The 26,785-nt window shown below is 42.7% G+C and overlaps 1 protein-coding gene across 2 annotated transcripts; it reads left to right on the forward strand.

The window, feature by feature from the left end:
* The first annotated feature begins 7,843 nt into the window (after positions 1 to 7,843).
* pde7a (phosphodiesterase 7A) lies at positions 7,844 to 26,778 on the forward strand. 2 transcript variants are annotated; one of them, XM_069667507.1, is made up of 12 exons: positions 7,844 to 8,853; positions 18,590 to 18,650; positions 22,150 to 22,239; positions 22,828 to 22,991; positions 23,084 to 23,147; positions 23,562 to 23,758; positions 23,858 to 23,989; positions 24,079 to 24,170; positions 24,255 to 24,399; positions 24,488 to 24,584; positions 24,697 to 24,777; positions 24,867 to 26,778. In XM_069667507.1, the coding sequence occupies exons 1-12, from the start codon at positions 8,716 to 8,718 to the stop codon at positions 25,133 to 25,135; spliced, it is 1,530 nt and encodes a 509-aa protein (XP_069523608.1). In that variant the 5' UTR covers positions 7,844 to 8,715; the 3' UTR covers positions 25,136 to 26,778. The 2 variants fall into 2 exon arrangements, with proteins under 2 accessions (XP_069523608.1, XP_069523609.1); XM_069667508.1 differs by having other exon boundaries at positions 22,153 to 22,239.
* The last annotated feature ends 7 nt before the right edge of the window (positions 26,779 to 26,785 follow it).

Consider the following 26,785-nt stretch of genomic DNA (forward strand, 5'->3'; position numbering starts at 1 on the left):
GTGGTTCTTTTTCCCAAAATGCAACACGCTACCGAACCGCTACTACGGTAGGTGGACTGCGTTGATTGACAGGTGGGGGCGTGCCGCACAAGAAGATGCATAATGGAGCAGTTTCTGAAAATAAGCCAAACGCTTGCTTTTCATACACTTTTATTCATTAAATCATGATAAAAGCAGTTCACATCTGAAAATTCACTAATGAATTAGCAATAAAGGGAAAATGGAAAATAATATGACAAATGGTTTTACTTAAACATTTTATAATAATATAACAGTTTTATAGCTGCTTGTAGCTGGGTACCATTTGATGGCTTTCTAAGTAAGCTACACAGTACAGTCCATTTTCTTCAAATTTCTACTTGTGTATACAAAGCAAGTAACAAGCGTGAGTGAGAGAGTTTGCATCTAACATGTTGCTATTTTCTGTTCTTCTGATTTTTACAGATATTAAGGTATGTTATGGAAATATTGTGACTATGTGGCAACGCTTAGAGGAGGTTGAGGTGGTTCAGCATGTGAAATGGAAAATAATCCCACCTGGAATTCTGTTCAAAGGTGAGTTTAGAGGTGATGTTGAGCGTCAGATTTGGATGCAACCAGTGATGAAGTGGAACATTCTCATTTGCCTTGGCTTACAAATATGCTGCAAACACATTTAGATGCATGACTCAGAAACATAATTAGCAGTTGTGGTGAGGACTGCAGAAACCTCACGCACTATTTAAGTGTTTTTGTTTGTAATGGCTGACATTTTTGTGTGTTGTTGCTCAGATGCTATACTTTTCCCAGGTTTTTGCCAGCTGTTTAATAATTAAACTATGAAATGAAATATCTGCATTCTAGAAATGGAATGCGTAGTATAACAAAAGAGTTTTTTTTCTTTCTTACATTTATGAGGTCTGAATGTCCCCTCAAGGATGGACAAATGAAGGAACCGGAGGTATTTTGCTCCTCTCCAGATCAGAGGTACAAAGTATGAAGGTATGTTGACTGACTTCAAACTTTTTTTCTTCCCCAACTCTTTTCACCTGAAATTATATTTTTACCCACTTATCATAAAGCATAGAGTGTTTTTCTCCCTATACTATTCGTATTCAGCTACATTGAGGCCAAGGGAACTAAATTTGTCAATTTTATTCTCATTCAAGGATCTCACAGCAATGAGCAGGCTTATAAAGACCATTGAAACTTTGAAACTTCCAACATAAGGTGTATTTTTGCACATTAATAGTATTGATTAAGATATGATTAATTTATTATCTAACAAAAAAGCTTCTGATACCTAAATTCAGAGTACATAGAGTTCAGTAAGTAGTTCAGTTTAACTTTATTCAGATTAAAGCAAGAAGCACAGAGATTCCTTAAAGTTCTGGGAGCCTTTAACCCGTGTAAGCAATCCCTAATAAGAGTTTTTTTTCTGACTCATACAATCTTCAACATCTGCATTCCTTTCACCCCCTTCATGCGTAATAAGGTCACGTGCATACGATGCTTTTCACACAGGCACGTCAGTATCAGTGTGTCATATTCAAGTGTTGTGGAGAGCGCTAAAAACAAATGAATGTTGTTCTAACCTGTTCCTCTTTGTCTGAATAGCTCTTTCAGGGACAGCAGACCATAGGTGGGAGCAATAGCTGTAAAGAAACACCTCAAAGGTGAGAATTGTGTCTTAAACATAGAGAATAACAAATAGAAATAGAGTAAAAAAGCAACACCTCCATATATTACTATTCACTGTAAAGGTTCTTTGGTTTGTGAATCTGTAAAATGCTAATAAGCATACGTATTGCCTTTGCCATTCTAAGTAAATGTAAGTGAGCATCTTTCACTCAACTCCTGATTTCTGTTCATATATTTTTCATGTGATCTACTACAAATGATGTTTTCTCCTTATTATGTGTTGCTGTGGGTGCACCACTTCATTCAGTATTAATTAGAAGTCTTTAAAAAGCCGAACTAGTACGATTACATATTCATTAATAACAAGAAAGGAGTGCTCAAATGCTCAGCATTTAGATTGCCTCTTAAAGTGAATTCTAATGAGATCAATTAAGAGGATGTTCTGGGTTACGTCTTTGTGATTGAAGTGAATTCATAATTTTCAAGCCATTACTGTCTGACTCTTAATATTGCGGCGCCTGTTGGCACAAATGAGATTGAAGATTGACAAATTAAGAGCCGCATGAAGATTGCTGGATGATAAAAGGCCAATCTGAATGCCAGACAGACGCCGCTCTGCGTTTTAAGGCCAGAAGATGCAAGGTTTAAGAGCTTGGTGTGACGCTCCTTTTCCTTTTTTTGGCTACATGGTTTCTTTGCAGTGTTTTGATTATAAAAGGATTTGATTGTAAAAGGGTCTGCAGGTTGTGCCAAAGCAAGAAAATACACAACAGAAGGTGTCACACACACAACCGCACGCATAAAGGTCTACCGGCTCGTAAGCAGGATATAGGTGTACATGAGACCAGAATAGGGAGCAGAGCAAAGGGTGCCATCTGTTCTCCTGTATGAATATTTCAGTTAGGTCGGAGTCATATTGTATTCATACAGATGGTAAGACGTCACTGCTCATGATTGAAAATGTCTTGGTAAGCATTCTCAGATAAGGTTGTCTATTTCTGCATCTCCACCGTTGTCCCTCTGAAATAACATTCTGTCACCTAAAAACAGGATGCGTTTAGGAATGGGAAAAGTACAAACACTGTTATTAAGTGTACATACCATCACTGTGCTGCAAATTTCAGTACGTAAAAATACAGCTTGTAATGAATACAAATCTTCTAGTGACAGCAAAGTTAACAGGAAGTCATTGAAGACTTGTAGACAAGTACGTTCAGGTAGTTATGAAAAGTAATGGTTAAAATGTATGCAGAGAACAGGATTATTATTATAATTAAAGGTATTTTAGAAATGAAACTTATTTCTGTACATTAACAGAATAATCTAATTTAAAAAAGGTAATTGATGCTTGAACTTGTTTGTAAAGATAATGGACAGTTTAGGCTGTTTAATCAGTGATGAATATTATAATGTTAAGTGTAGCAAAGTGCAAAAACACAGGCGAACAGGTTAAATTCCTGAGTTTAAAGGGTACAAGTACACAACAAAGCTTTTTAAATAGAGCAGCAACAGCAGTAAATGTAATCTCTAATTTTGAATGCACGAAATGATCTTCCCAGTAAACGTAAAGCAAGTCAAGGCGGGCAGACTATTGTACAGAATTTCTGATAATATGGTAGACAGCGATGTTCTTTTGATGTTTTCTTTTTCTGACTTTTCAGATGGTGTACATCTGAGCATCTTCTGACGTGGTTTCAAATCCCACGTGTGCCTGAAAGGCTTCCCAATGGCGTCTTGTGTGCAGGACTTCTATAGATCGAGAACAGAGATTTTCTCCTGAGGTACGCAGCGTCCCTCCCTTCGGTTCTCACATCCGTCTGAATCATTACTTCCAGGGGACCTTTGTTACTCTCTCCAGTAAAAAAAAAAAAAAAAGGACCACATTTAAATGTAACGTACAAGTCATAATTACTACACCTTCTTTCAGACCGGCTTTGTCTCGTATCACCATAGGTTTTCATATGGTGCACCATAGGTTTCATTCATGCCTTTACCAACACATATGACTCACCTTAATTTTAAGCCTCCTGTAGATCTTATAGTTTATTCCAATACATAGAATCTTTTTTAGAACATCATTTTTTTGGCAGCAACTGCTTAGATTATTACCAGAATAAGCCTTGTTGACTAAGCATGTGTACACATACAAGGAATTTGACTCCTGACATTGGTGACAACAATTTATAAGCCAGCTTTTTATTAACCAACATTAAGTTGATAATGTGTTTTTATCAACATTTGTGAACTTAGGAAAGACCTTTAGTTTAATCATTAATGGCTACTATAAAAAACAAACTACACACACAGTACAAGATCTCAAATAGTGATGTTTTGAAGAAAGAATGAGTGCATATTTACACTACAGCCACATACTTATATTTTACAAGGCATCAAATGAGACAGATGTATGCTTATTCTTGTCACATAAACCATATACCCATGAAATCTTGACATTTTAAATAAAATACAACTAATTTAAAAATAATCACTATACGTTGTACTCTCCATATTCATAATCTTCCACTCTGTCTTGGATAAGCTGGTGTAAGCATAAGCAGGGATACCAATAGAGGATTTGCATGATAATTTGTGGACCCTCAGATTTATAAGATCATTTTTGACCTATAGTCACTTGACGATAAGAAAGATGAAAATAAAAGAGCCAGATTTCCACACGGACTTTTATGTAACATCCTCTCCCATACAGTGACGTAAAAGAGACGTCAGTCTGTTTTAACAGGCGCCGCTGCACCTCATGGTCATGGGAAACTGAGATGCGCTCAGCATTCAAGTGATTCTCCCCGCCTGGCTTAAACCTCACACCCTCTGCACCATGCACAGCATGTACAGCTCGCATTGTCTCATGTTTAACACTTTAATTAAAAGTGCACTGAAGCAAGGTAATTTTAACAATTTACATAGCATCAGCCTGCCTGCATTACACAGGTTACACTGAGGGTACAGTAAACATGCAGAATGCTGGCATTGTTATGAATCCTTCATTCACATTCACTCGCATGGATGTTTGAAGTCAGTTGTATGACCCTCTGGGATCAGCCAATTACCACATGAGGGAGATGTAACAACGGCCCCCTGCAGTGCTATCTAATGAGCTTCATATTACAGAACAGATTCTTTTACGGCTGCCACTATTTTATTTAGCTTGCCATCAAATTCTTCGTCAAATAATCAAAATGTTAATGCAAAGAGGTTAATGTTGATCATATGAGTGTCAGTCTGTAGTTTCTCTAGAGGAGCTGTGTCCATGAAGCCTGTTGGTCTTAAATATAATAAAAGAGTGCTATCTAGTGGTAGGAAGAGGGCAAGTTATGTCCAGTGTCTGCTTCTGCATACTGACATCATCGCTGTCGTCACCAAATGTGGCTTACGTCGTACCTGTGGTTGTACACCTTATGATTCATGCTCCTTTTTTATCTTTATTGAATAATGTGGATAAAACAAGAGAATTATCACCTTTGTCACACATTCAGCTGTCACAAAGAGATGCTATTTAGGACTCAGCACTTGTGGACTTGCTGTTTCACACTAAGACTACATAGTACACTTTAAAAGAGTATATGCTGTTATTAACATATACAGTAGGTTTCTTCATTAATTTTTTGATCCCATTTTATTTGATGCAGTTTTGAACCCTGTCCTTGTAAGCGCTCTTTTTCACCACAAGATGGCTCTACATACACACAACAATAGATTTGTAGGTGGTTGTAATAGCATTTGATACAAAAGAATACAACAGTAAATATAGAATCCTATTTCACCTGATTATTACAGAACTCAATTTAGACATGCAAAATGTAATTATACAATGTGATTAAACTTTAATTAATGAGTCTAGGAAAAAATAAGAGTCATCCAGAATTTCCCCTCTGGAGATCAATAAAGCATTATCTTAGATGATCTTATCTTATCATAGAGAATCTCCATGTAAAGAGCACGATAGGCTTTGAACTGCTGCGTGTGCAGTGAAGCAATAGATAACGTCTCCTGTGACGCTCACAGTGTTGTCAAAGGGTAACAGGTAAATCAATTAGGGGCACCATGGTGGATTGCGGTGTGTCTCCAGAGAGAGGAGCGGGGGCGTTGGGGGCCTCGCGAGCAGATACTGTACCTGCGGCCTCAAGGGGAATCAGCAGGTATGCAGCTCACCTGTCTTGCTAAAGCTCCTGAGGCTGACGCTAGAGCAGTTTAACACACCTGCCATGCTACAAAGGTGTGTGTTAGTTTTTGTGTATATGTGAATGTGGCAAAAAAAAAAAAAGATGGCTATGGAAGAAATTAATTAACAAATCCTTTTCCCACGTGTACACTTAGAGGAGTGAGTGTAAAATATGTGCTGTCCTGTGCATGCACACTCGACATGTCATTGACGTAGTCATGTGCCAGATCGGGCGGTTTCAGAGTTGTCTGGCAACAACAGGTATGTAAACTGTAAATGCACATAAAGTACCTACCATGTTCCCATATGTGTGTTTGACTTTCTTCTCTCTGTTTGCAGCAAATACCTTTAAGAAGATTTGCATATTAGTCTTTTATATTTACACTTCAGGCAATCAATTTGTTAACATCAATTTAAATGGTTAAGAGTTACACAAGGTATTAAGCTATTAGGCTTTTACTTACTTACTTCATAATGTAAAATAAATGTCTAATCAGGTCTGCAGAGAAAAAAGTTGAGCTACAGCTAAGTACGATTTTGTATTACAATTTCATATTGATTCTTTAGAGAACAATACAATATTTGCTGATATCACAAAGTCTGGCAAGATATCATTTTGATTCAGTTAAATTCAGCGGCCTGCGATCAATATCAAATGATGTCGTAGGCCGATTTAATACAGTCACATTTATTTAAACTAATAAAAATACAACTCAATTTGATTATATTATTACTGAACTCTTTTAAAATTTAAATTCAAAACAAAGTCTCCTTTTAATAAAATGAAAGAAAGTAAAATAGACCATTTTATGTTCAGTGATACAAACATGACATGGGAATTTGACATTATTTGTCAAAATGACATTAAATGGTTGATCAGTGCATTTATCCATATAGATTGATTGTTACATCCCTACAATATCAGATATATACGTGTTACTTGTCCTTTTTTCCCTCAGAACAAATCAAAATGTCATTAAAAATGTTTCAGAAAATAGTGAGGGTTTGTCTGCTCGGCCATAAATCATGAAATGTATCAAGTCAAACTCCAAACTGTTCATCCGTCAAAATAACTTCTGTTCTCGTTTTCTTTTTGTAGTTTCAAACTTTAAATAGTCAAAGTCAACTCCACTTGAGCTGGCTATACTTACTGTTTCCAGTCCTGCTTCTGTCTGTCTGCAACTCATTTGTTGTGTTTTGCAGTGTTGCCTTAGTTGCCTGGAAAAGATGCAGGACCTCTTAGTGGGGGGTATGAATGTGGGGAACTACATTCAGACTCGTGGACATGGGGAGGAGTGGGGACTATGCCTCCACTGGCACTGGGCCTGACTGTTGCCATGGCACCTTTATTGTCCCCCAGCACATGGGCATGGCGCAGAAACCTCCAGTGAAAATGTCCATGTTTTTGTCCTCTCAGTGCTGTATGTTTATCTTGGGGAGTTATTTGATTCACTGGGCTGCAGCATGAGGTCAGCTGCACCTTATCATGATGGAGCTGTGGTCCAAACTCAATGGTCCAGTATCTTTGGGGCATACAGATTAACTCAAACAATGCATGAAGATAATAAATGTCTACTCTACAATACAATCTGCTTTTGATTCGAGTCACCCCAAGTAGTCATATGGAGAAAATTACTTCTGCCTTGCACGGCTGCAACATTTTGCTGTATTTCCTCGGCTGTATTTCAAACTCCCGGTGAGTCTCAGCTCCCAAGTAGTATGAGTCATGAGAGGAAGGTAATCACAGGCAATGATGTGAACCGCTGCAGGGCAAGCCCCGTTGTGAAGGAATACCCTTGAGAAAGTCCACGCCGTCTGCAAACGACTGCTCATATAGGTCTTGGGATCGCCCTGGTCGCGTAGCCAATCAAACAACTCTATGTATATGCCATACGCGCTTTTGCCCAATCAGCATTGACGTTACAATAGCTGCCTTCACGCGATTGGTCAATTGTAGACAAGGGCGTTTTTTATGCTAGCTCCAACAGCACCATCTCTGGCAGGTGGTGTGTGCTTTAAAAACCATACAGTAGGCTAATGTTTAGGACGATAGGTAGGTAGTTATAGGAGGATATACACTCTTTAGGTTCTTAATTTGTCGTTTTTTGGTTGATAGTTTTGCGTCACGTGCCATTACGTTTCCTTTAAAGCCACCGGAATCGCAGTGAATGGGATGAACGTCGGGATTTCCCTCTCCAAGCCAGACACTTTGTGCTTTACGGTCAGCGGTGAATTAGACAACAGCTCCTTCATCATTATGCAGCTGGTGAAAAAAGACGGAAAAGCCCTACATGTTGATTATATTTCGCCACCGGTGTAAGTCTGAATGAGAGAAATCCTCCCCTGCCACGGCTGACAAGGACTCACATCCTGGAGCTGCCTCACCTCATCCGCCGGTGTTGCGTTCAGTATGATATGTTGATGACATTTTTTGGAAGTGGTCGTGCCTTTTGTTTTCATTTCGGGATATGCGGATCCGTAAAGGCAACGAAACGCAAATGAGCGGACGTTTTTTTCTGCTCCGAAAATGAGGAAGCGTTTTCATAAAGACCCAGAAAATGGCAAGAAGGTCTCGTCGTCCGTGGGCCCGGATTTGAGTAAAATGAGAAAGAAAGAAGCAAATGCAACAGAAGCATGATTTTTTTCCTACAGAATGACACCAAAGGAGGTAAAACGGTGGAGGCAGTCGAGACGCAGCATCAATGAAGGCGATCTGGACAAGTTTTGAGTCGCTCATAATGAACAGAAATACTTTGCAGCTCGATAGCAGATCGTTAACACAATATTGAAAGATTTTTTTCGGCTTTGGGAGATTTTCTCATTCACCAGTCATCTATTTTTGCATTGCATTTATTGTCCTTTTCATTCTATGTTTGATTTTTTTATATTTTTGATCCGGATCCAGCCCTGATAATTCAATGGAAGTATGTTATCAGCTGCCGGTTTTGCCTCTTGACAGGCCGGTTCCCAAGCATGTCCTCAGCCGGAGGGGAGCCATTAGTTTCAGCTCCAGCTCTTCTCTCTTCGGGGCTCCTGATCCAAGACAGCTGTCACAGGTAAATGATTAAAAAAAGAATGATCTCCTTCTTAATATCATCTTGAAACTACTGGTTAAGCTCTGGGAATCCCACAGGCCTTAAAAGCAGCTCTTGTTTTTTAAACAAATATATGATTATCCACAGGAATCTTGCAGGTGGTTGTTGGATTTCTAGGCCCTAACACTCACTTGCATAGATGCACACATTTTCTCATCTCTTACACCTTAAACACACACACCAACGAGCCTTCCCCTCAGACCACTTTGCATTTGTGCATGTTGCCCCCAGATAAACCCCCCTCCTGGCTTACACTTTAGCCAGCACTGACCGTGTGTAAAGTAAACCAGCTTACTCCTGGGACTTGCTACATTTGTCAGAGGGAACGTGTCACGCTGTTATTTATGTTAACATCCCTTGACACATTGACAGGAGAAACATAAATCATTGAGTCATACTTGAACTTCCTGCTTTCTCAGAGTCTTGAACTCTTGAAAATGAGTCTCTCGAAGCCTGACTCTGTGTTTCTACTCTGCGGTGAAAGAAGAGAAAAGGCTGCCAACACAAACTGCTCGTGTTGTTGGCTCATGTTTTGCTTTATTCTCATGTACACCGAAGAAGTGGAACAGCTGTACAGTGCATGTCCAATGCTTTAGTGAAACAGAGTCACTGTTGTGTGTAAGCATGTATATCGGATGATGCGCTGTGCGTTCGGGCCTCTGTCCAGTACACTTGCTTAACACACGTGTGCCTGCAACTTCTTATCAGCACATCCAGTCATGAGTCGATGAACTCATTCCCACAATGTTACACTTTTTAAATTGAAAAAAAAAACATTCTTGCTTCAGTTGTTTTGCACAAAAGCTGCAGGGTGTATTCTCATCTCTTCGGGTCACGTCCCGCTTGTTTGGTCATGAACAGAAACTCCCACAGCGCTGCATGGCATCTCCCAACACATTAGCTAAGCATTAAGTCACTGTCTTTGACTGTGTGAGCGTCCTCTTCAATGGGCCGTCCATTAGTGCTTTGTGCGAGCCGCCGCTCCACATAACCACCCATGTGTGTCCGCTTTGAACCTGCCACACCAGCGCAGGAAGCTCCCTCAAAGGCTAATGCAGACCCTTGGCTATCAAAGACCCGCGATGGTGCTCATCCTCAGCGGTCTTTTATTTTGTAGGGTTATTAGCATTGTTGGCGGAAATAAAGCAAAGATATGTTTCTATCCATCTATTCACCCCACTCTCTGCCTTAGTTGGAAGAGTTTTAAAACTAATCCAACGTCCTGAAGCTGTCGTTCTCCTTGGTGTTTCTTGGACCTTGTTTTTCAGAACGCAGCCCAAAGGATGGATCCCCGGAGAGGCCGCAAAACCTCACCGTAAAACCCATCTCCGCATAATGCTAGATGCCTCATCCTCTGCATACAAACACAAGTGTAAATCTATTGTGCCTCTTGGTCGGGTTCACCGACTGATTTCCAAAGTAGGCCAGAGTTCATTTTCAATCAGCAGGTGTGAGTGCTGTAGTCGTGCTTCTTTGTCGTGAAAAAAGGGGTCATTTGCTACAAGCAGTGCACTTTAAGTGAGTTTCCAATGAGTCGTTTTTGTGGAGACATTGTTTGATCGCTTAATCACAAAGTTTGCAAACGCTAATGATTAATGCAAAAAAAGAGGCTCGAACAGAGAGGGATTCAGTAATTCAACATAAACCCTGCTGACAAAGTCATATGTCATTTTTTTTATGGTGAACATGCACACACACACACACTGCAGTGTCACTCAGCTTTTGTCACAGAGTAATTACACTTCTACAAATATTGTGTTTCGGGCCCTATTTATGACCATAAGGGTGCGTTTGTCCTTGGTGGCTGCTGTGTTTTTGTGTGTGGTTCCGCAGGCCTGTTGTTTGTGGAAGCCGTTCTGGACTAGCATTGCAGAAAGAGGCAGTTAGGCATGTGCCTGGGCTCTGTGGGCAGTGGTTTGGCCCGCAGCCAGACTCACAGATGGCCGGAGTCTCAGTCTCTTTTTCTTTCTCTGGCTATCTTGTTCCGCTCACTCACCAAGCTCCCTCTCTCTTTCTGTCTCTTTCTCCCCTACCCCTCCCCTCGCAGATGAAGACATTTCCTCTTGTAAACAGAGGACGAAAGAGTCGGGTCGAGCAGCCTCAGAAGAATATGTCACTGTGTGCTCGGGGAATGCTTATGATTGGGAGTAAATATGTTGCTGAAGAGGCGTTGAAAACAGCAACGGCATTAAATGGTCGTGTTGATCTGTTACAATGCCTCTATTGTTTCAGGACAATGCACGGTGGCCGCTTGTTGACTAATTCCTGAAAGTGAGGAAGATGATTTGAATTTTGCTTGTTTGTAGTGATGCATGCTGGTCCCCTCTGGCTTGGCGTGAGTGAAGCGTAAACACAGGACTGAGGTAGATTAGACTGGTGCAATATAAAAGGTCTAGACAAGGAGGAGGTCACAGCAAAGACTTAAAAGATATTGTCGCCTAAAGTTTTTCATTGCTGAACACGTCTCCGAAAGGTTGGACTGAGGCTAAATTTCTAAGCCATGCTGGCTGTGACAAGAGTCACATGTTTCTGACCGGGCTGTGTAATTGACAACCCTTTCAAAAAACGAAGCAAAAAAACCCAGCAGAGATATACAAATCAATAAACAGATGCAGGGTATTGATGAGTTCTGAGCAGTCACATGGCTTTTAGCGATAATGGGAGGAAAGCAGCTTAGACTGGGAACACTGATCTGCTGTCAGCTAAGTCCATCATATCACAGTCTTAGATATCATCAAAAGCATGTTGGCCACCGACCCCGGATTGACTTCTTCTCATTTCAGATGTTTAGAGAGATGATGATAGCCCTGTGCGTAAGGGCGGGAGATAGCACTGCTTGTTTCATCCACACTATGGATGTTTCTGTGCAGAGCCCGATAAGAGAAACACACCACAGTGCTGCTCACTGAGGGAGTTACTTTGTTGATTTTAACTGAACCGATAAGGTTTTGTTTTTTTCTTCCTACACAGCGCCATCGGATTGACGTAGTTTCAGGATGTGGTAAGAATGCTGAAGGAGCCGCTCAGACTCTGAGCTCGGCGTTTCACAACCTTCCACAAAAGCTTTAACTCTCTCCTCGCCGGGCTCAGGGCTTTTCTGCGAAGTTTGCATGAATGAGCTGGAATGCCTGGCTCTGTTTGTTATTAAGCGAGGATGTGAATTATTTAGTAAATAAACAGGAGCCGCCCCTTCCAGCCCGTCTTCATTGAAACCCTCCATGTTCCTCTGCCTGTCTCTCTCTGTAAGGGGCCCCTCTTATCACATGACCGTTTTGTTTTTGTGCTGCAGTGTCGAGTGCAATCGGCCGTGAGAATGTGGCTCCACACATCAACACACTAACGGACACAATGTCAGGGCCGGATGCTCAGGCTGCGTATTAATCATATTTACACTAATGCTATAGACACATGAGATGAGCGTAAACAGGAAGAGAGAGTTAATTTGCCAGTGTTGCTAGTTTTAAACACCAAATAGTCGTCCAGGGGCGCAGCGGTTGGAGACTTGCGTTTTGTTTGCCCTCCTCAGAAGGTTAAGACTTCAAGGGAGGAGAGGCACTAAGCTGGCCTAGAGAAGCAATTAGAGCCTGGGGATGATGTTTAAAAACAAATGAAATTCCTGCGCAGGGTAGACGGCCTGTGAGAGTATGAAGCCCCCTTCCCCCACCCCTTAACTTCTTTCATAGAGCTACAAACGCATTTATACAAGGCCTGTTAAAGAATTCTGTCTAAAGAAGCCTTAAATCATTTAAAGACACTTTACCCGCCGGTAAAAAAGAAAAAGAAATCACTGGTTGCAGATATATTACTGCTCGACAAGCATGCTTCTTTGTTCTTCGCCGTTGACACAACCCTGTCATCCGCCGGCTAAGGCATCGGGCCAATTCACCCCAGGCCTCTCCTCCTCCAGAACTCACTGCAGCTGGAGTGTGTCAGAGTGGACAGTGTTCTCATAAAACACTCTAACAACAGGTAGACTCCATCTAGGGCTTTTGTGTATGCAGTGGCTGGAGCACAAACACACAAACACACACACACACACACACACTCACTCAATCCAAACCTGTCCGCATTTATGGCCTAGCACTCAGTTACTGGAATGTGCACGTCCCACACAGCAGAGCGCTGCAAGAGGCCATAACTCAGAAGGAAGCTTTCAGTTTATGAAACCATGCGGCTGAGTCCAGCTGCTTTTATCTCGGGAATTTACATGCGTGTGTGCGCTGTTTTGTTTCTGATATGTCAGTTTATAGGATTACTGCCTGCTTCCTCATTTGCTTGACCCTAGCTGACTTGGACAGTCACGTCCTCTGATAAAAACCCATTTTTTAAAGCTAAATAACACAATAAAAGAAGGTTTTATATTTGCGTTTGGAACAAGGAAGTGTGAGAATGCCTTACTGTGCACTGGACCGTTGAATGCTATTCAAAGGGCGTCAGACAACAATATCGGCTCATCACAATCCTATGATGACAAGAGAGCAAGTTTGGAAAAACGCCAGCGGACTCATTCGAATTTGAGTTCTTGCAAATGAGCCCCTGCCCTTTTGACGCGCACACACACAATCCACAAACCTGTTTGCATCGAGCAAACATCCCTAAAGCAGCCGTTAGCATCTGTTTGACTGTAGGAACCAGAAGAAGACAAACACTGAAGGCCTGCGCTAACTCACACTGTCAGACGTTTTGACATCATGTGACCTCCCGACCCCAGAAACCTGAGCGCGGCGACCCCAGGCAGAGAGACTAAGCTGAGATAAGAAACAGAGCCGAATGTAAACGAGCTCACATGGAATTGCAGAGAGCACAATGAGCGGACTGTTATGCTAGCTGTAAACTCCAGACAAAACCCGATTTGCCTTGTTCTCAGGCTGCTGCGAGCAAACACCAACTGTCTGGAACCCTGAGGATGTTTGGTTAAAGACATGTTTCAATATGTTCTTCAAACATGAGAATACCATTTAAAGTACATTTGTACAGCTTCATGCAAGTAAACAGAAAAGAAACTAGGCTACAAATGTGGGACAACGTCAAACAGTTCATTGTCGCTTATGTGCCTGTGCAAAACATTTCAATAAGTTATGCCCAATTTGGCACTTCTGTGGTTAGATATCGATTCGTACACCTCCAAGTATTCTAAAGTTTTCCAAAGAGTTTGTTGTATTTCTCGTAGAACAAAAAGTTGTCGCTGTCCAGGATTAATCAATGGATCAATGGAGGATGTCTTTAGTGTTCTTTAGTAGCCCAAGATCTGCCCGTTGCGCCCCAATTTTGCACACTCTGCCCTGGGGACAAAGCTGCAAAAGTCCAACAGATTGGTAGAAATTTTAATCCTAGCCCGGCTTTGTTTGATGCCGCAGGCTGTGGGTCAAATGCAAAGTGGCAACCAGCATGGCTCAAGCTGTTCTTTCTCTTATGTTCACTGGACGCTGGCACCAAGAGCTCTGACTGAATGAAAAAAAAAAGAAGGTTTTTTTACTACAAGATCGACTCAATTTCAAGTATTGCCATTTTGAGAAACATTCAGTCTCATTTTTAAGGCTCTGTTTGATGCCTTGTCTTCATTAGAAGATGTCTCAGCCTAATATTTGCGTAGCGTTTGGCTCTTACAACTGATAACATTTGTGAGGGATGGTGAAACCAAACCTACGCTTCAAATATCGCCGTAGAAACCAATTGTGTTTCTTCATTCAGCTTAAGAAAAACTGGCAGATTTCCCCTAAGCTGGATACCTTTGCTGTGACGCACCTTGATCAGAACAATTGATATGAGCACTGTAGCACTCATCGTTCCAAGCGTTGAGATACACCCCATCTGTGCCTATTGACCGCACCTCTTTGTCTATCCAGTTCGTGTACTTTGTAAAGTTAAAGCTTGGTCTACAGACAAAAAAAAAGCCCTGCTCTGGTGTAGATGCACATCACTTTAATCAAACAGAAATTAGCAGTCCGTCCTTTTCTCGAAGTCACTTCCTTCAGCAGCTGCTTCAGGATCCAAAGTGAACCGGTCAGTGTGCTGCAGTACAAACTAAGCGTGCATAAATTTGTCAATCTCTGTTTAGCCTTAATAAAAATGTGGTAATCCCATTCTCTGATGATGCAACAGAATTACAACATGCGCAACATGCAGTTGCAAAGAAACCCCAAACAGATTCTCAGAAAAGGATTATTTCACCCTCCAAGTTGTGATGTTCAAAGATGCAAAGATAGAGAGAAAAAACTGTAGATCATGCAGGCTGTTTACACCAACAAACATTTCACAAAGGAGGTTAAACTCTGCTACGCATTCCTAATGTTTCATGCGATTGAAACTTACGATAAGCTTGTGCACAGAGAGCTAAAGTGTGAGGTAGCTTTAATAAATGAATTATGAGTATATGACTTTGACACCCTGCATCTCGCTCTCCCTCGTGCGCCCTTATTTGCCGTTCTCCTCAGCTGTGAAGCGTGAATGTCAAAAACAGAGCTTAAAAAGGGGCTCGAGTTCATCTCCGACCACGACAGGACCTCTATGAATTTTTTTTGTGTTGGCACTTGGCAGTGCGAGGCGTGGCAGGGTGCCAGGGGTGTGTGTTGTGGGCCGGCCATTTCAAGGGTAAAACGTGACTCTCCCCTCTGTTCGCAGTGGGAATGTGACATTGATAAAGTGTTTGCGCCGCCGCCTCCTTCATACCAGCTCACAAGGGAGCACATGCCAGGGTCCACTTAAGTGCCAACTGGTGGCTGGCCCCGTATGAGTGTGTGTGTGTGTGTGTGTGTGTGTGTGTGTAGCAAGCTGTGGCCAAAAGGTTTGTTTGGGCAAGTGCTGGCAGGGCTGGTCACCCTTCCATTCCCAGCTCTACGGCCAGCACTATACAGTTCCCACGCATGTTACAGCCGATACCAACTTCCTGACACACACACACACACACACACACAGCCCGGGCTGGATACACACAATCTATAATATTCACACTAACCACCGGTGCTGTGTGTAAACATAGAGGCCTGTTGACACTAAAATACAGCTCTGTAGATTACCCACCCTGAGTCAAGCTGTTTGCTAGCCGGTAAAATATTAGCTTTGGATTGGCGGCTGTCATGAGCTTAGAGGACAGACAGTGTCAGGTGTGTGTGTTTGTGTGTGTGTGTGTGTGTAAAGGAGATCTACAGTGATCCTGAGGATATGAAGAACAGAGTGTACAAGCATGTACATTTGTGTTTGTTTGTGTTTGTGCTTGTGGTGGGACCGGTTGATGGTTGCCTTTAAATGGTCCCAGAATATAGACGGCGTCCGTCACAGAGCGGACGGGCCTGTCAGGCAGGCTCCCTGAGGAATGGGTGACACCAGATAAGGGCAGCTGCAGAAGGCAGAGCGGAGAGCCGGCCTGGAGGGGGGCTACGATGTGTTGAGTGCATCGAGAGGTGAGCCAACACCTCAGTGTAGCCCGGAGCAGCTGTCTGTCGACAGAGCAAATATGCACTTACCACAGTCCTACCCGCTACAACTACCAGTGTGCAGAGACTCTGCTGCTGCTGCTGCTGCTGCTGCTGCAGCTGCCTCCTGCTGAGAGATACTGCTCACACTGGATGGTGTTGCAGACAAAGTAAAGATGAGACCGACAACTTTATTTGCAGGAAAAATGGTTTCCATTCGAAAGTCAACAAAAGAGCTGTTATTGAAACCAAATACAGCATATTTTTATTTGATAGTAGAAACCATGGAAACAGAAAGAAACATGTTGTTTTGTTTGTTGCTTACGCTCCAAAACCACGATTAAGCTTTATATGTTGAAGAGTTTAATGAAGCACTGGAAGCTTTTGGTGCTCACTGAGCCAGTGTAAACGACTGTCTGATGTTTGCTGTGCATTTATTTTCAGGAAAACAGTAATAGGATTTCATTATTATTGGTATATCGGTATTTAAAATCAGTTATTGGGGTGTAAGGGATATTGGGGCCAAGACTTCCTTTTCTATTTGATTACCAGTATTTACAACCCGACTGCTAACTTGGGATGAAAGATTGGACTTGGAAATTAGAGGCAGAATCTACAACCGGACTGGCATGTGCACTTTTGTCAGGATATTAGTAAAGGCTAAATTGCCTTTGATGATGGCTGATTAAAATTTTACCAATGCTTTCTGCCTTTTTGCTCCCCATACGGACTGTAGCCCACTCTGTCTTTGTCTTGTTGTATTCGTATTAGGGCTGTCAACAAATATTCTAAATTCAAATATATATATATATATATAACCGAATTGTAATAAACGGATATTAAAATTAATATTAAAAAATCAGCACTACCGCAGCTGTCTCGCGTGTTCTCGTATGTCCACGTATGCACTCTCTTGGTAATGGAGCAATTTTTGAATGCATCACAACGTCCCTTTATACTATGATACGTTAATAATTAACGTTAGCCTAGCTGAAACGAGCTAAAACAACAACCGTGTGGCATGTGGTAGGCCAATGATGGCGGAGAATTCAAATCCCAGCCCGGCCACAGACACAGAGACTCTCACTCCCAGCATAACAGACGGGGGTAGTTATGTTGTTTTTTTTTAAAAGGCATGTTTATGTTTAAATAAATATACCTGTCACAGCACTGCATGCTCGGAGTGCCTAGTGTCCATTATTTTATGTGTTTATTTTGCCAACAGGAAGTGTATGTTGATCTTTTAAAAGGTGTGTTTATGTTTAAATGTTTGCAAGTAAGTTTGTCTCTCGTTGTATTGGTATGCCGTCGTGGACATATCCTGCGAAAATAGATATTTGAATAGTTGTGTTTATTTAGAAGGAATAATCGAACGTTATTTTTGGCCCATTTTGACAGCACTCATTTGTATATCCTCAGCGTACATTGTTGAGGGTAAAACTTTATATTTGTAGAGAGAAAACAGCTAACATGTGGTCATAAATTACCTGTAGCTGCTTCTTGGAATCTAATCATAATCTTACCTCAATTGATTAGCTACGATTAGATTGATCTACAAGGAAGTAAATGTATACTTAAAGATGTTACAAGACAAGTTTTTGAACTTAAAGATGTAATTCTTTATCAAACACTCTGGTATTAAGGATTGTGACTTGGTGACTTGTTATCAGACGTGTGTGTTGGTGGGCAGCATCTGTCCTGGTTATCCCGTCTACTTAAGCTAATTCAAACACAAATTCAAATTAATTCAAATTACGTTCCCCGGCTGACGTCATATCAGGGAACATATAACTTCCACAGATCACATCACACTTATTTGGTTAGGTTGTATCTATTTGGATGGGACCCACAGGAATCTCTATCTCTGAGAAACTTTGTGTACTTGTGTGTGTGTGTGTTTTTGTGTATGGGTGTGTGCATGTTTGTCCACACAACACGTGGGCCGCTCACATGACTGATAGCTGTGGTGTAAGTGCCATATCAGGCTGATGATATGGAGCTGGAACATGTTTATCAGTGAAACGCTTTTGCGCGCACACACACACACACACACACACACACACACACACACACACACACACGCGCAGAGGGCAGATTAGAACCAACAGTAGCAACATTTCATCACCTTCCACTTATCAAGCTCTGTTTATATGCCTATATATTTTTTCTGAGGTGTGTATGTGGGCATAAAACTCACTGTTTGGGTTGTGTTACGGATAAAACAGCAGCATTATAGTGGTTTAAACGTGCAGAGTTGTTGATGTTGTTCCTTTTTGTGTGTGCAGAGACGAGGGGCGATCTCCTACGACAGCTCCGACCAGACAGCGCTGTACATTCGCATGCTAGGTAAGTAATTCCCAGCTCTCATCACGTAACAGCACGTGGACTGACAACAGACACACGCATACGACATCAGGGGCTTGATCCCCTCTGTGGTCATTTTCATTTTTCTTAACACACAATGGCTTAAAAAGCAGCGAGATGGGACATGGATGGAGAGAGGGATGGAGAGATTATAAACGCAGTCGAGTCCGCTCAATCCCCGTCCTTTTGGTAATCTCTCTGCAGAGTAGGTTTGTGTTTTTTAAAGTTTAATCAGGTTTTTCCAAAAATGCAGAGTGTTGTTTTTTTATGTGTCCACTCGTCCAGCTCTGCCCTCGGCGACCCCAAACAGGATAAGCAGTTTAGAAAATGAATGAGAGGATGGAGGGCTTACGGCTCTGTCAGGCAGATGCATCCCTGTAGCAGCCAGATCAGCCTCTTGCTTCCTAATCAATAAGGTTATTGGGGATAATGATGCGATTAGAGCCTGCTTCTACCCCTTACGTCCGTCACACACACACACAGATCCACCCTCACTCGCAACTTTTCCCACGTTAATTCACAGATCAGATGGCGCCGGCTGCGAGTGAGCAGCTAGAAAGAAAGTAGAATCGCTCTCAGTGTTCTCCTGTCAGCGCCGTTCATAGATATTAGATGCTGCTGTGAAGCGTAGTGAGTAGGCAGGGAGCATTAAACAGCAGGGGCATTCAGGCTTACTGAGTGTCTTTGTTGAAATCCTGTTTACTGTAGCTTTCACATAATATTGCTTTACTGTGTTTCTCTCCAGCCTGATAATACCCATGACTCGCCCGCTGCCACGTGCGTCTCATCTCAGCAGCGGCGATTTATCGAGCCGACTGAAGGAGTTTTAGCTTTTTAATCATTTTACTTGGCTGAGTATGATTGCAGGCTCCTACGTCACCGGCATGAAGCATCTGTGACGCTAGATTTTGATATTAAATCGAGTGTGAGGAGAGGCACGCTAATGCAGACTGGTGTGCGCCCTGGCCGGGGGTTCAGTCTGCCAACTTAATGCTGATGTGCTTTCAAATAGCAGGACTCAGAGCTTTTCGCCGCATCAGTTATAATGACATGACCTACATCCACCCCAGAGCACCAGCGCTAATGCACCGCAGGGGAAACATGGACCCCGTGACTCTGAAAACACACTAATCACACAAGACACACACACACGTGCTGAGCCGTAGCACATGCATCTGCAGATGTGACAGATGCATGTTCGCACACACACACAGTTGTGCACGTGAAATGCCACAGATACGGTTTGATCCTCCATATTTATACAAACAACTGTCCAAACAGCTTGTCAGAATAATGTGGAGCATCGTCACGCCTGGATTGTAACTCTTTGGTAATTTGATAGGAGCTTCTGTAGTTTTCAAACAGCTGTTTCCAAGTAAGTAACGTGCTGGTTTGGAGGAACGCATCCGTGTGACTGCTTTGATTTAAATCATAATGCACACAAGAAACAATCAGAAGTGCCATGCTGGAATCCTACCACATCACTGTTGACGTTTAAAATGCCTTTAGACAGTTGCCTGGAATGAAACACTTGCATTTTACTGCCTCAGTGTCATAGCACCATCCTCTCACCTCACTTTACCTTCACTGCAGTCTAGAAGCAGGCCGGCCGCCCTCTTATTGGTCCAAGTCTGGAGCCTGATCCTGATCTTCTGCCTGACTACTAAAAACAGTCCTACATCGACTATAAATCACTCTGAGCACTAACAGTAGAGCCGACTGTCCTGACATGGCATTGCATGCTCAGCTGTTTGATTGACTCTCCTCTTCTGGATCGTTGGAGTGTGTGTTTGTGCGTGACTGTGCCGGCACATGGATAATATACACCAGATTTGGGTCACATGGTTTTTACAAAATCCCATCTTTTTTGCTTGTGTTAGTTTGCTTTGAGCACCAGAACGATGGGCTTTACCGCATTTGACATGTTGAATGGAGAGGTGAGGTCCTGCGTCACTTTGAGAGCTTAGTATAAGATGGATTATTTCTTAATTGTTACGCAAAGCTGATGGTGACGTGTCCCGTGCATACTTTGAGCAGCAGGAAATGCAAATCCACTACCATATTTACTATGAGAGATTATGCCTGATTACTGCAACATTTAATTTGATGGCATTCAACAACAATAATTCCCTGAAGGCTTTAATATCTATATCCTGGTTACAACTCAACCAAACAAAACAAAATAACATCTTCAAAATGAGAAGATGCGCGTATTTTGCTAAGCTGTACAGTTGTTTGTTAAAGTTGTAATCTCGAAGAACTCTGTTTCGTTCTCATTGGCGGCACCTATGGCGATAAACGGTAATTGCGTGAGCACACTTCCCAGATATCCAGACAGTGTTGCATGTGTGACGTCCACGGTTGGCTCCGGTTGTAACTCTTGATTTTCCTCGCTGACGGTCGCTTTCCTTTTTAGACTGTTTGCTTCATCTGAGCGTCAAATTTTTTTTCTTTTTCTTTGGATTTTCACTTATTTTTGAAGTTGCATCTGTAGTCATCCATCCTTTCTTTGTTTGTTCAGCCATAGTAGATTACTGTTTACTCATAACACTTGCAGAGACCCGGAAAGCAGCCGCTTAGCTCCGCCTACCCTCTCTGGCAGACCAACCACTGCTGGGTGATGGAAAACGCGCCACTAACTGGGCGCCGCTTGTGATTTTGTCACCACAGCCACCCGGTCCATAATATTGCAGATGCAAAGGCTTTCATCAGTGGGCCACAGGCTTAATCACCATTGTGTTACCTCATTCAGCGATAGATAGTGACTTAACAGACATTTATTTAAATGAAAGTCTTATCACTTTGAGTACTTGAATCTGATTGGTTAATCCTAGCATTCCGAGGTTTGTTATTTCTCAATAACAGACCATTTGTTATGAAGAACAGACCATAGCTAGGGATGTGGCTCTAATCACACAATATGGAGGACTAACTGTAATCATATCGATCCGCTTAAAGAAGTCCGTTAAATGTGTTGACAGAGCGAAAAATAAAAAGAAACCAATCACTATAAAGGATCCCTCACAGAGGTATGTCACAATAAAAGCAGTTACTATAAAATATCAAACAGGCAGGATAGCAACAAACATAAAACAACCCAAATAAAGCAAAATAAGTATTAAGTCAAGTGGGAGGGAAATCCCATCTCTTTTATCTTTATTGCCAGAAAACCAAAATCTGTCTCAGTGTTTAGATAAGCGATGAAAGAGCCTCTGTGGAGAAAACACTGGCTTTGTCTCGGATACAGAGGACGCTTAAAAGAAGGCAGGATATCTGGCATGTGGGTAATTTCACATTACATCACTAGTTTTCTTATGATAAGGCTCCTTTCATCGTCCTGTGGTAAAGCTCATCTCTGTTGCTCTTATGCGAATAAATTCCATTATATTAGTACAATTAAAACTATGTGTAAATACTTTGTTTAAAAGCTTTCTTTTCAAGCCGCATGAATCTTGAGGAAATAAGTGTTGATTTCTTCTAGGAGATGTGAGAGTGAGAAGTCAGGTTGGATTTGAACCGGAACGAAGAAGCTCCCACCCGTACCTGTGCATCGACTTCCGAACTCTTCACAGTGAGTATAAATCACTTTACCTCAGCGTACAGTTTGTTCCCGTCCATCAGCATTAACAGATGTTTATATTACACATGACGAGAAAGGTCTGCAAACTGTGAATACGTGTGTGATAAAATAACTTTCACACTCATTGAAATCTTTTTAGCAAACAAACGGTTACAGAGAGTGACTGTGTGTGTGTGTGTGTATGCGTGTGTGTGTGTGTTGACATTTTGACCCAAAAGTAATCCTATCTCATGCTGACGTGTTTCCGGATTGCAGTCACGGTTTATTCAGACACAGAGCTATTGTGTGAGTGAGAGTGTGTGAGTGTGTGTGTGTGTGTGAGAGGGAGAGAGACCACTGACAAAGCATGTCTGCTGTGTGATTCCAGACGAAAGGCTTATGAGTGGGCGGCTGTGTCAGCAGCGACTGTTTGTATATCTCTGTGTTGGTGTCAGATCCCCACTGAGTTTGTGCAACCCAAATGATCCTCTGAGCCTAATGAGCTTGTTGGATAAACACTAACCAAAAATCACTCGTACATTTATTACCCATATTACATTTTCTGCCTGTGTGTGTGTGTGTGTGTGTGTGTGCGTGTAGCACGGCTGGGATGTGGGTCTGCGTCAGCGACCTCTGCTCCCGAGAGGAGGGTCCACAGACTGCTCAGCTTCCAGAGGTACCTGCACTCATCCCGTCTGCTGCGGGGAATCCCCCAGCAGATCCCCCTCCACCTCCTGGATGAAGACTACACTGGACAAGCTAGAGTATGACATCATCCACATTTATATTTAACGATGCATAACAACACTTTCACACGATCTTCTTTAATTGAGTGCTTTTTCTCCCCCTCTTGTAGTGCATGCTGGAAAAAGTCGGGACTTGGAATTTTGACATTTTCCTCTTCGATAGGTTGACAAACGGTGGGTAAAACCTGATCTGAAATATGGTTTAAAGTCATTCAGAGGCAGCGCTGACAGGAGAATTTACTATTAAACCAGCCTTAGATTCATTGCGTTACCAATGGTGCCATCTATTGGATGCCAGCCGACACATACAGTAGGTTTCATTGCAATTGAATCACAGAATGTGGTGGAGATAAGGACATGACTGACCGGGTATCTTCCCACCATACATCTGTCTTAATATATGCTGTGTAACTCCATAACTCCATGAAAAGGGACTGCAAGAGAGAGCAGCTGCATTGTGGGTATATGAGGAAGGCTTGGAGGAAGTTGATGCACCGGCAAAACACAACACAGAAAGTTCTCCTCCAATGCACCGAGCGCAACGTATCGGTCGTTAGCAGAGCGCTAACTCTGTTTGTCCTCCTGCAGGAAACAGTCTGATCACCCTGACCTTCCACCTGCTGAACCAGTACGGCCTGGTGGAGCTCTTCCAGCTGGACATGGTCAAACTCTGGAGGTTCCTAGTCATGGTCCAGGAGGACTACCACAGCGACAACCCCTACCACAACGCTGTGCATGCTGCAGACGTCACACAGGCCATGTACTGCTACCTGCGGGAACCCATGGTGAGACATGCCAACAATGCATTTTAGTTCTTTTTGTCTTGAGAAACCTTCTACTCAATGGTTTAGAAACAATCATAATGTGAGACTTTGCAATTGCAGCTTGCCAAGTCTCTGACCTCCTGTGACATCCTACTGGGACTCCTCGCAGCCGCCACACACGACCTGGACCATCCTGGGGTCAACCAGCCTTTCCTCATCAAGACTAACCACTATCTAGCTACACTCTATAGGGTAACACCTCCAAACAGTTGCCTGTCTGAACTCATTTATGAATGAGCTGTAGTGGAACACATAATCTGATTTATTCTTTTTATACGCAGAATACCTCAGTTCTGGAAAACCACCACTGGAAGTCAGCAGTCGGCCTGCTCAGAGAGACGGGGCTGTTCTCCCACATGCCTGCTGAGGACAGGTCAGTGTGACACTATAAAATGAGAAGACTCTTAACACAATGTGTGCCACAGTGTGATGATTTTATCTCTCTGGCCCCCTTCAGCCTTAACATGGAGCGGGAGTTGGGCTCCTTAATCCTGGCCACGGACATCAGCAGACAGAATGACTACCTGTCCAGGTTTCGCCTGCACCTGGACCAGGAGAACCTGTGCTTAAGCAACGCCAGCCACCGGCACTTCATCCTGCAGGCTAGTTTCCTCTTCTTGCACACAAACAACGTATGCATCTCGCTTGAGCTTTGAGTTCTTATTTTGTTTTTATTCCCCCTCTGTGCAGATGGCTCTGAAGTGTGCGGACATTTGTAACCCCTGCAGACCCTGGGAGCTGAGCAAACAGTGGAGCGAGAAAGTCACTGAGGAGTTCTTCCAACAAGGTTCTCCTCGAGCTATTTATTTAGTTTTCTTTGTTTACATTACAATGGCTTGTTTTTCTTTTATTTAAATGCAGAACATATAATTCCATATATTTAATTTTATATCTTTTAGGAGACATTGAGAAGAAGCACAAACTTGAAGTCAGCCCACTCTGCGACAGAGCGGCTAACACAGTTGGAAACATTCAAATAGGTCAGTGGTTGTGATTGTTCAGCTTTCACTTCTAGCTTGTATCAAAGCTTTAACCCTAACGTGTCTTCTGCCTCTTCTCCCCCGTTCAGGCTTCATGACGTACGTGGCGGAGCCCCTGTTTGCAGAGTGGGCCCGTTTCTCCGACACACGTCTGTCCCAGACCATGCTGGGCCACATGGGGCTGAACAAGGCCAGCTGGGGCGGCCTACAACAGGAACAAACCTCCGTCTCCGAGGAGGCCGAGCCGAGTGCAGCCAACACGGAAGCTGCCGGCGCCGCCCGAAGGAACAGCAACACAGCCACAACCGCGGGAGGAACCAGCTCCAAAGAAATACCTCAGGGAAGCAGAGAATCCTGACACTCCTCGTGTGCCCTTTCACCTCAACCTCCTGACCCCTGACCCCGGGCCTCAGGGCCTCGACACACACTGGGGGGCCGGGTGGGGCATGTGACGCCCTGCAGCCCTGCCGCTGCCCCACCTGATCCTAACACCTTGTTTATGTTTTGTTGCTTTTGCCTCCCATCTTGGTAAACCACTGATTTTATTTAATTTATTTAATTTTAATTCCTCTTTTTTTGGCATAGAGCAATACATAGATACCTCATTTGGCTACTGCTGTATTTTCTTTTATTTATTTGTCCACTGTAGATTTGGCATTACTGACTGAACACACCACTTTGTTTTTTTTTGTTGGGGAACCTTAAAGGGGAAAGCAGTATGAGAACTGAAGAAGACTTTTTCTCTGGTATTTTGAAGTGCCATTTAAAAACAAAGATCTGAAGAATGAACTGAGACGACTGGAGTATTCAGACTTTCGACCCTCCCAAGACTTTAAGCCGTGTTGCATTTGTATTGAAGATTCTTCCTCATGTAAAAACAACAAAAAAAAAATGTGACAAGCCCGGTCCTTTTGCTGCCTCTACGAAGACTGTTTACGCATCTCCCTGTTTGTTTGTTGTTCCTTTCCCTTGAACTGAACTGAATCATGTCGGCTCCACGGTTTGCCTTTCGAAGCACAGATGTGAAGAACCACTCGTTTGAACTGTCATCCCACTGTTGAAGCCATGAGCAGAACCTTATTCAAACACACCAGATGCCATAAGTAACTCCGCCTGTGCTACAATGTGTTCTTGCACTCCTAAATAACGACGGTGTTGGACGTGCAGCCTCTTCTCCACGACACCTCCAAGAGACCCTGCGAAGGTATTGTAGAATATAGTCCTTTTTTCTGATGGATCTTCCAGTGCTGGTTGAACTCGGGGTAGCTTCCCTCCCAGACTGGAGATCAGTAACTCGCTGCACATGCATCTAAACCTGGAACTCCACTCCACGCAACTCGACTCGCTCAGGGTTTTGCCAGTCTCTTATAAAGAGAGAGAGGAGGGGGAGGAGGTGACTGCAGGCGATGCAAGGTTGTTGTTTTTTTCCCAGGCTCGGATCTACTGAAGGAGACTCTCCCTCTCCGCAGAATGTCTCTCTCAGCCACATGCAACCTAAAGGACTGCTCGATTGATGCCTTATAACTATGCACAAACTATGCTAAGTGACCAAACCAGCTCCTGTTCCCATCAAGTGCATGGTGTGCTTGTCTTTGAATGCACTGTCCAATCCCTTTGCCTTTTTGTTGTGAGGAACAACTCCAGCTGTCCCATTTTTTTTTCTCTCTCTCTCTCTCTTCTCTTTTGTACGGAAACAAAATGGTCGAGTGACTTTGAACATTCCATTTCTTTGTGTTTGGTTTGTCTACTTTGAATCTGTATAGTGGCACAACTTGTGTTTGTGTTGGAACATTTTGAAAGATAACAGGTGCTTTTCTTACTTTAGCTGATTTGTATTTTGCTGTAAGTGCTGTAAGACTGTTGATAAAACTGTTTACAATTTGTTGCGACAGCCATTTTTGGGATGACTTAAGTGTCGAGCCAGATTTTGTAAAGGCTTTGCTGTATTGACCTTTTTGATACATGCCTGTTGCAGTTAAGATTTGAATAATAAAACCTGTTGCTGACA

The sequence above is a fragment of the Semicossyphus pulcher genome, unplaced genomic scaffold, assembly GCF_022749685.1.
Source record: "Semicossyphus pulcher isolate SPU_LCO1_2020_fin unplaced genomic scaffold, fSemPul1.0.p SCAF_18, whole genome shotgun sequence".
NCBI classification, from domain to species: domain Eukaryota; kingdom Metazoa; phylum Chordata; class Actinopteri; order Labriformes; family Labridae; genus Semicossyphus; species Semicossyphus pulcher.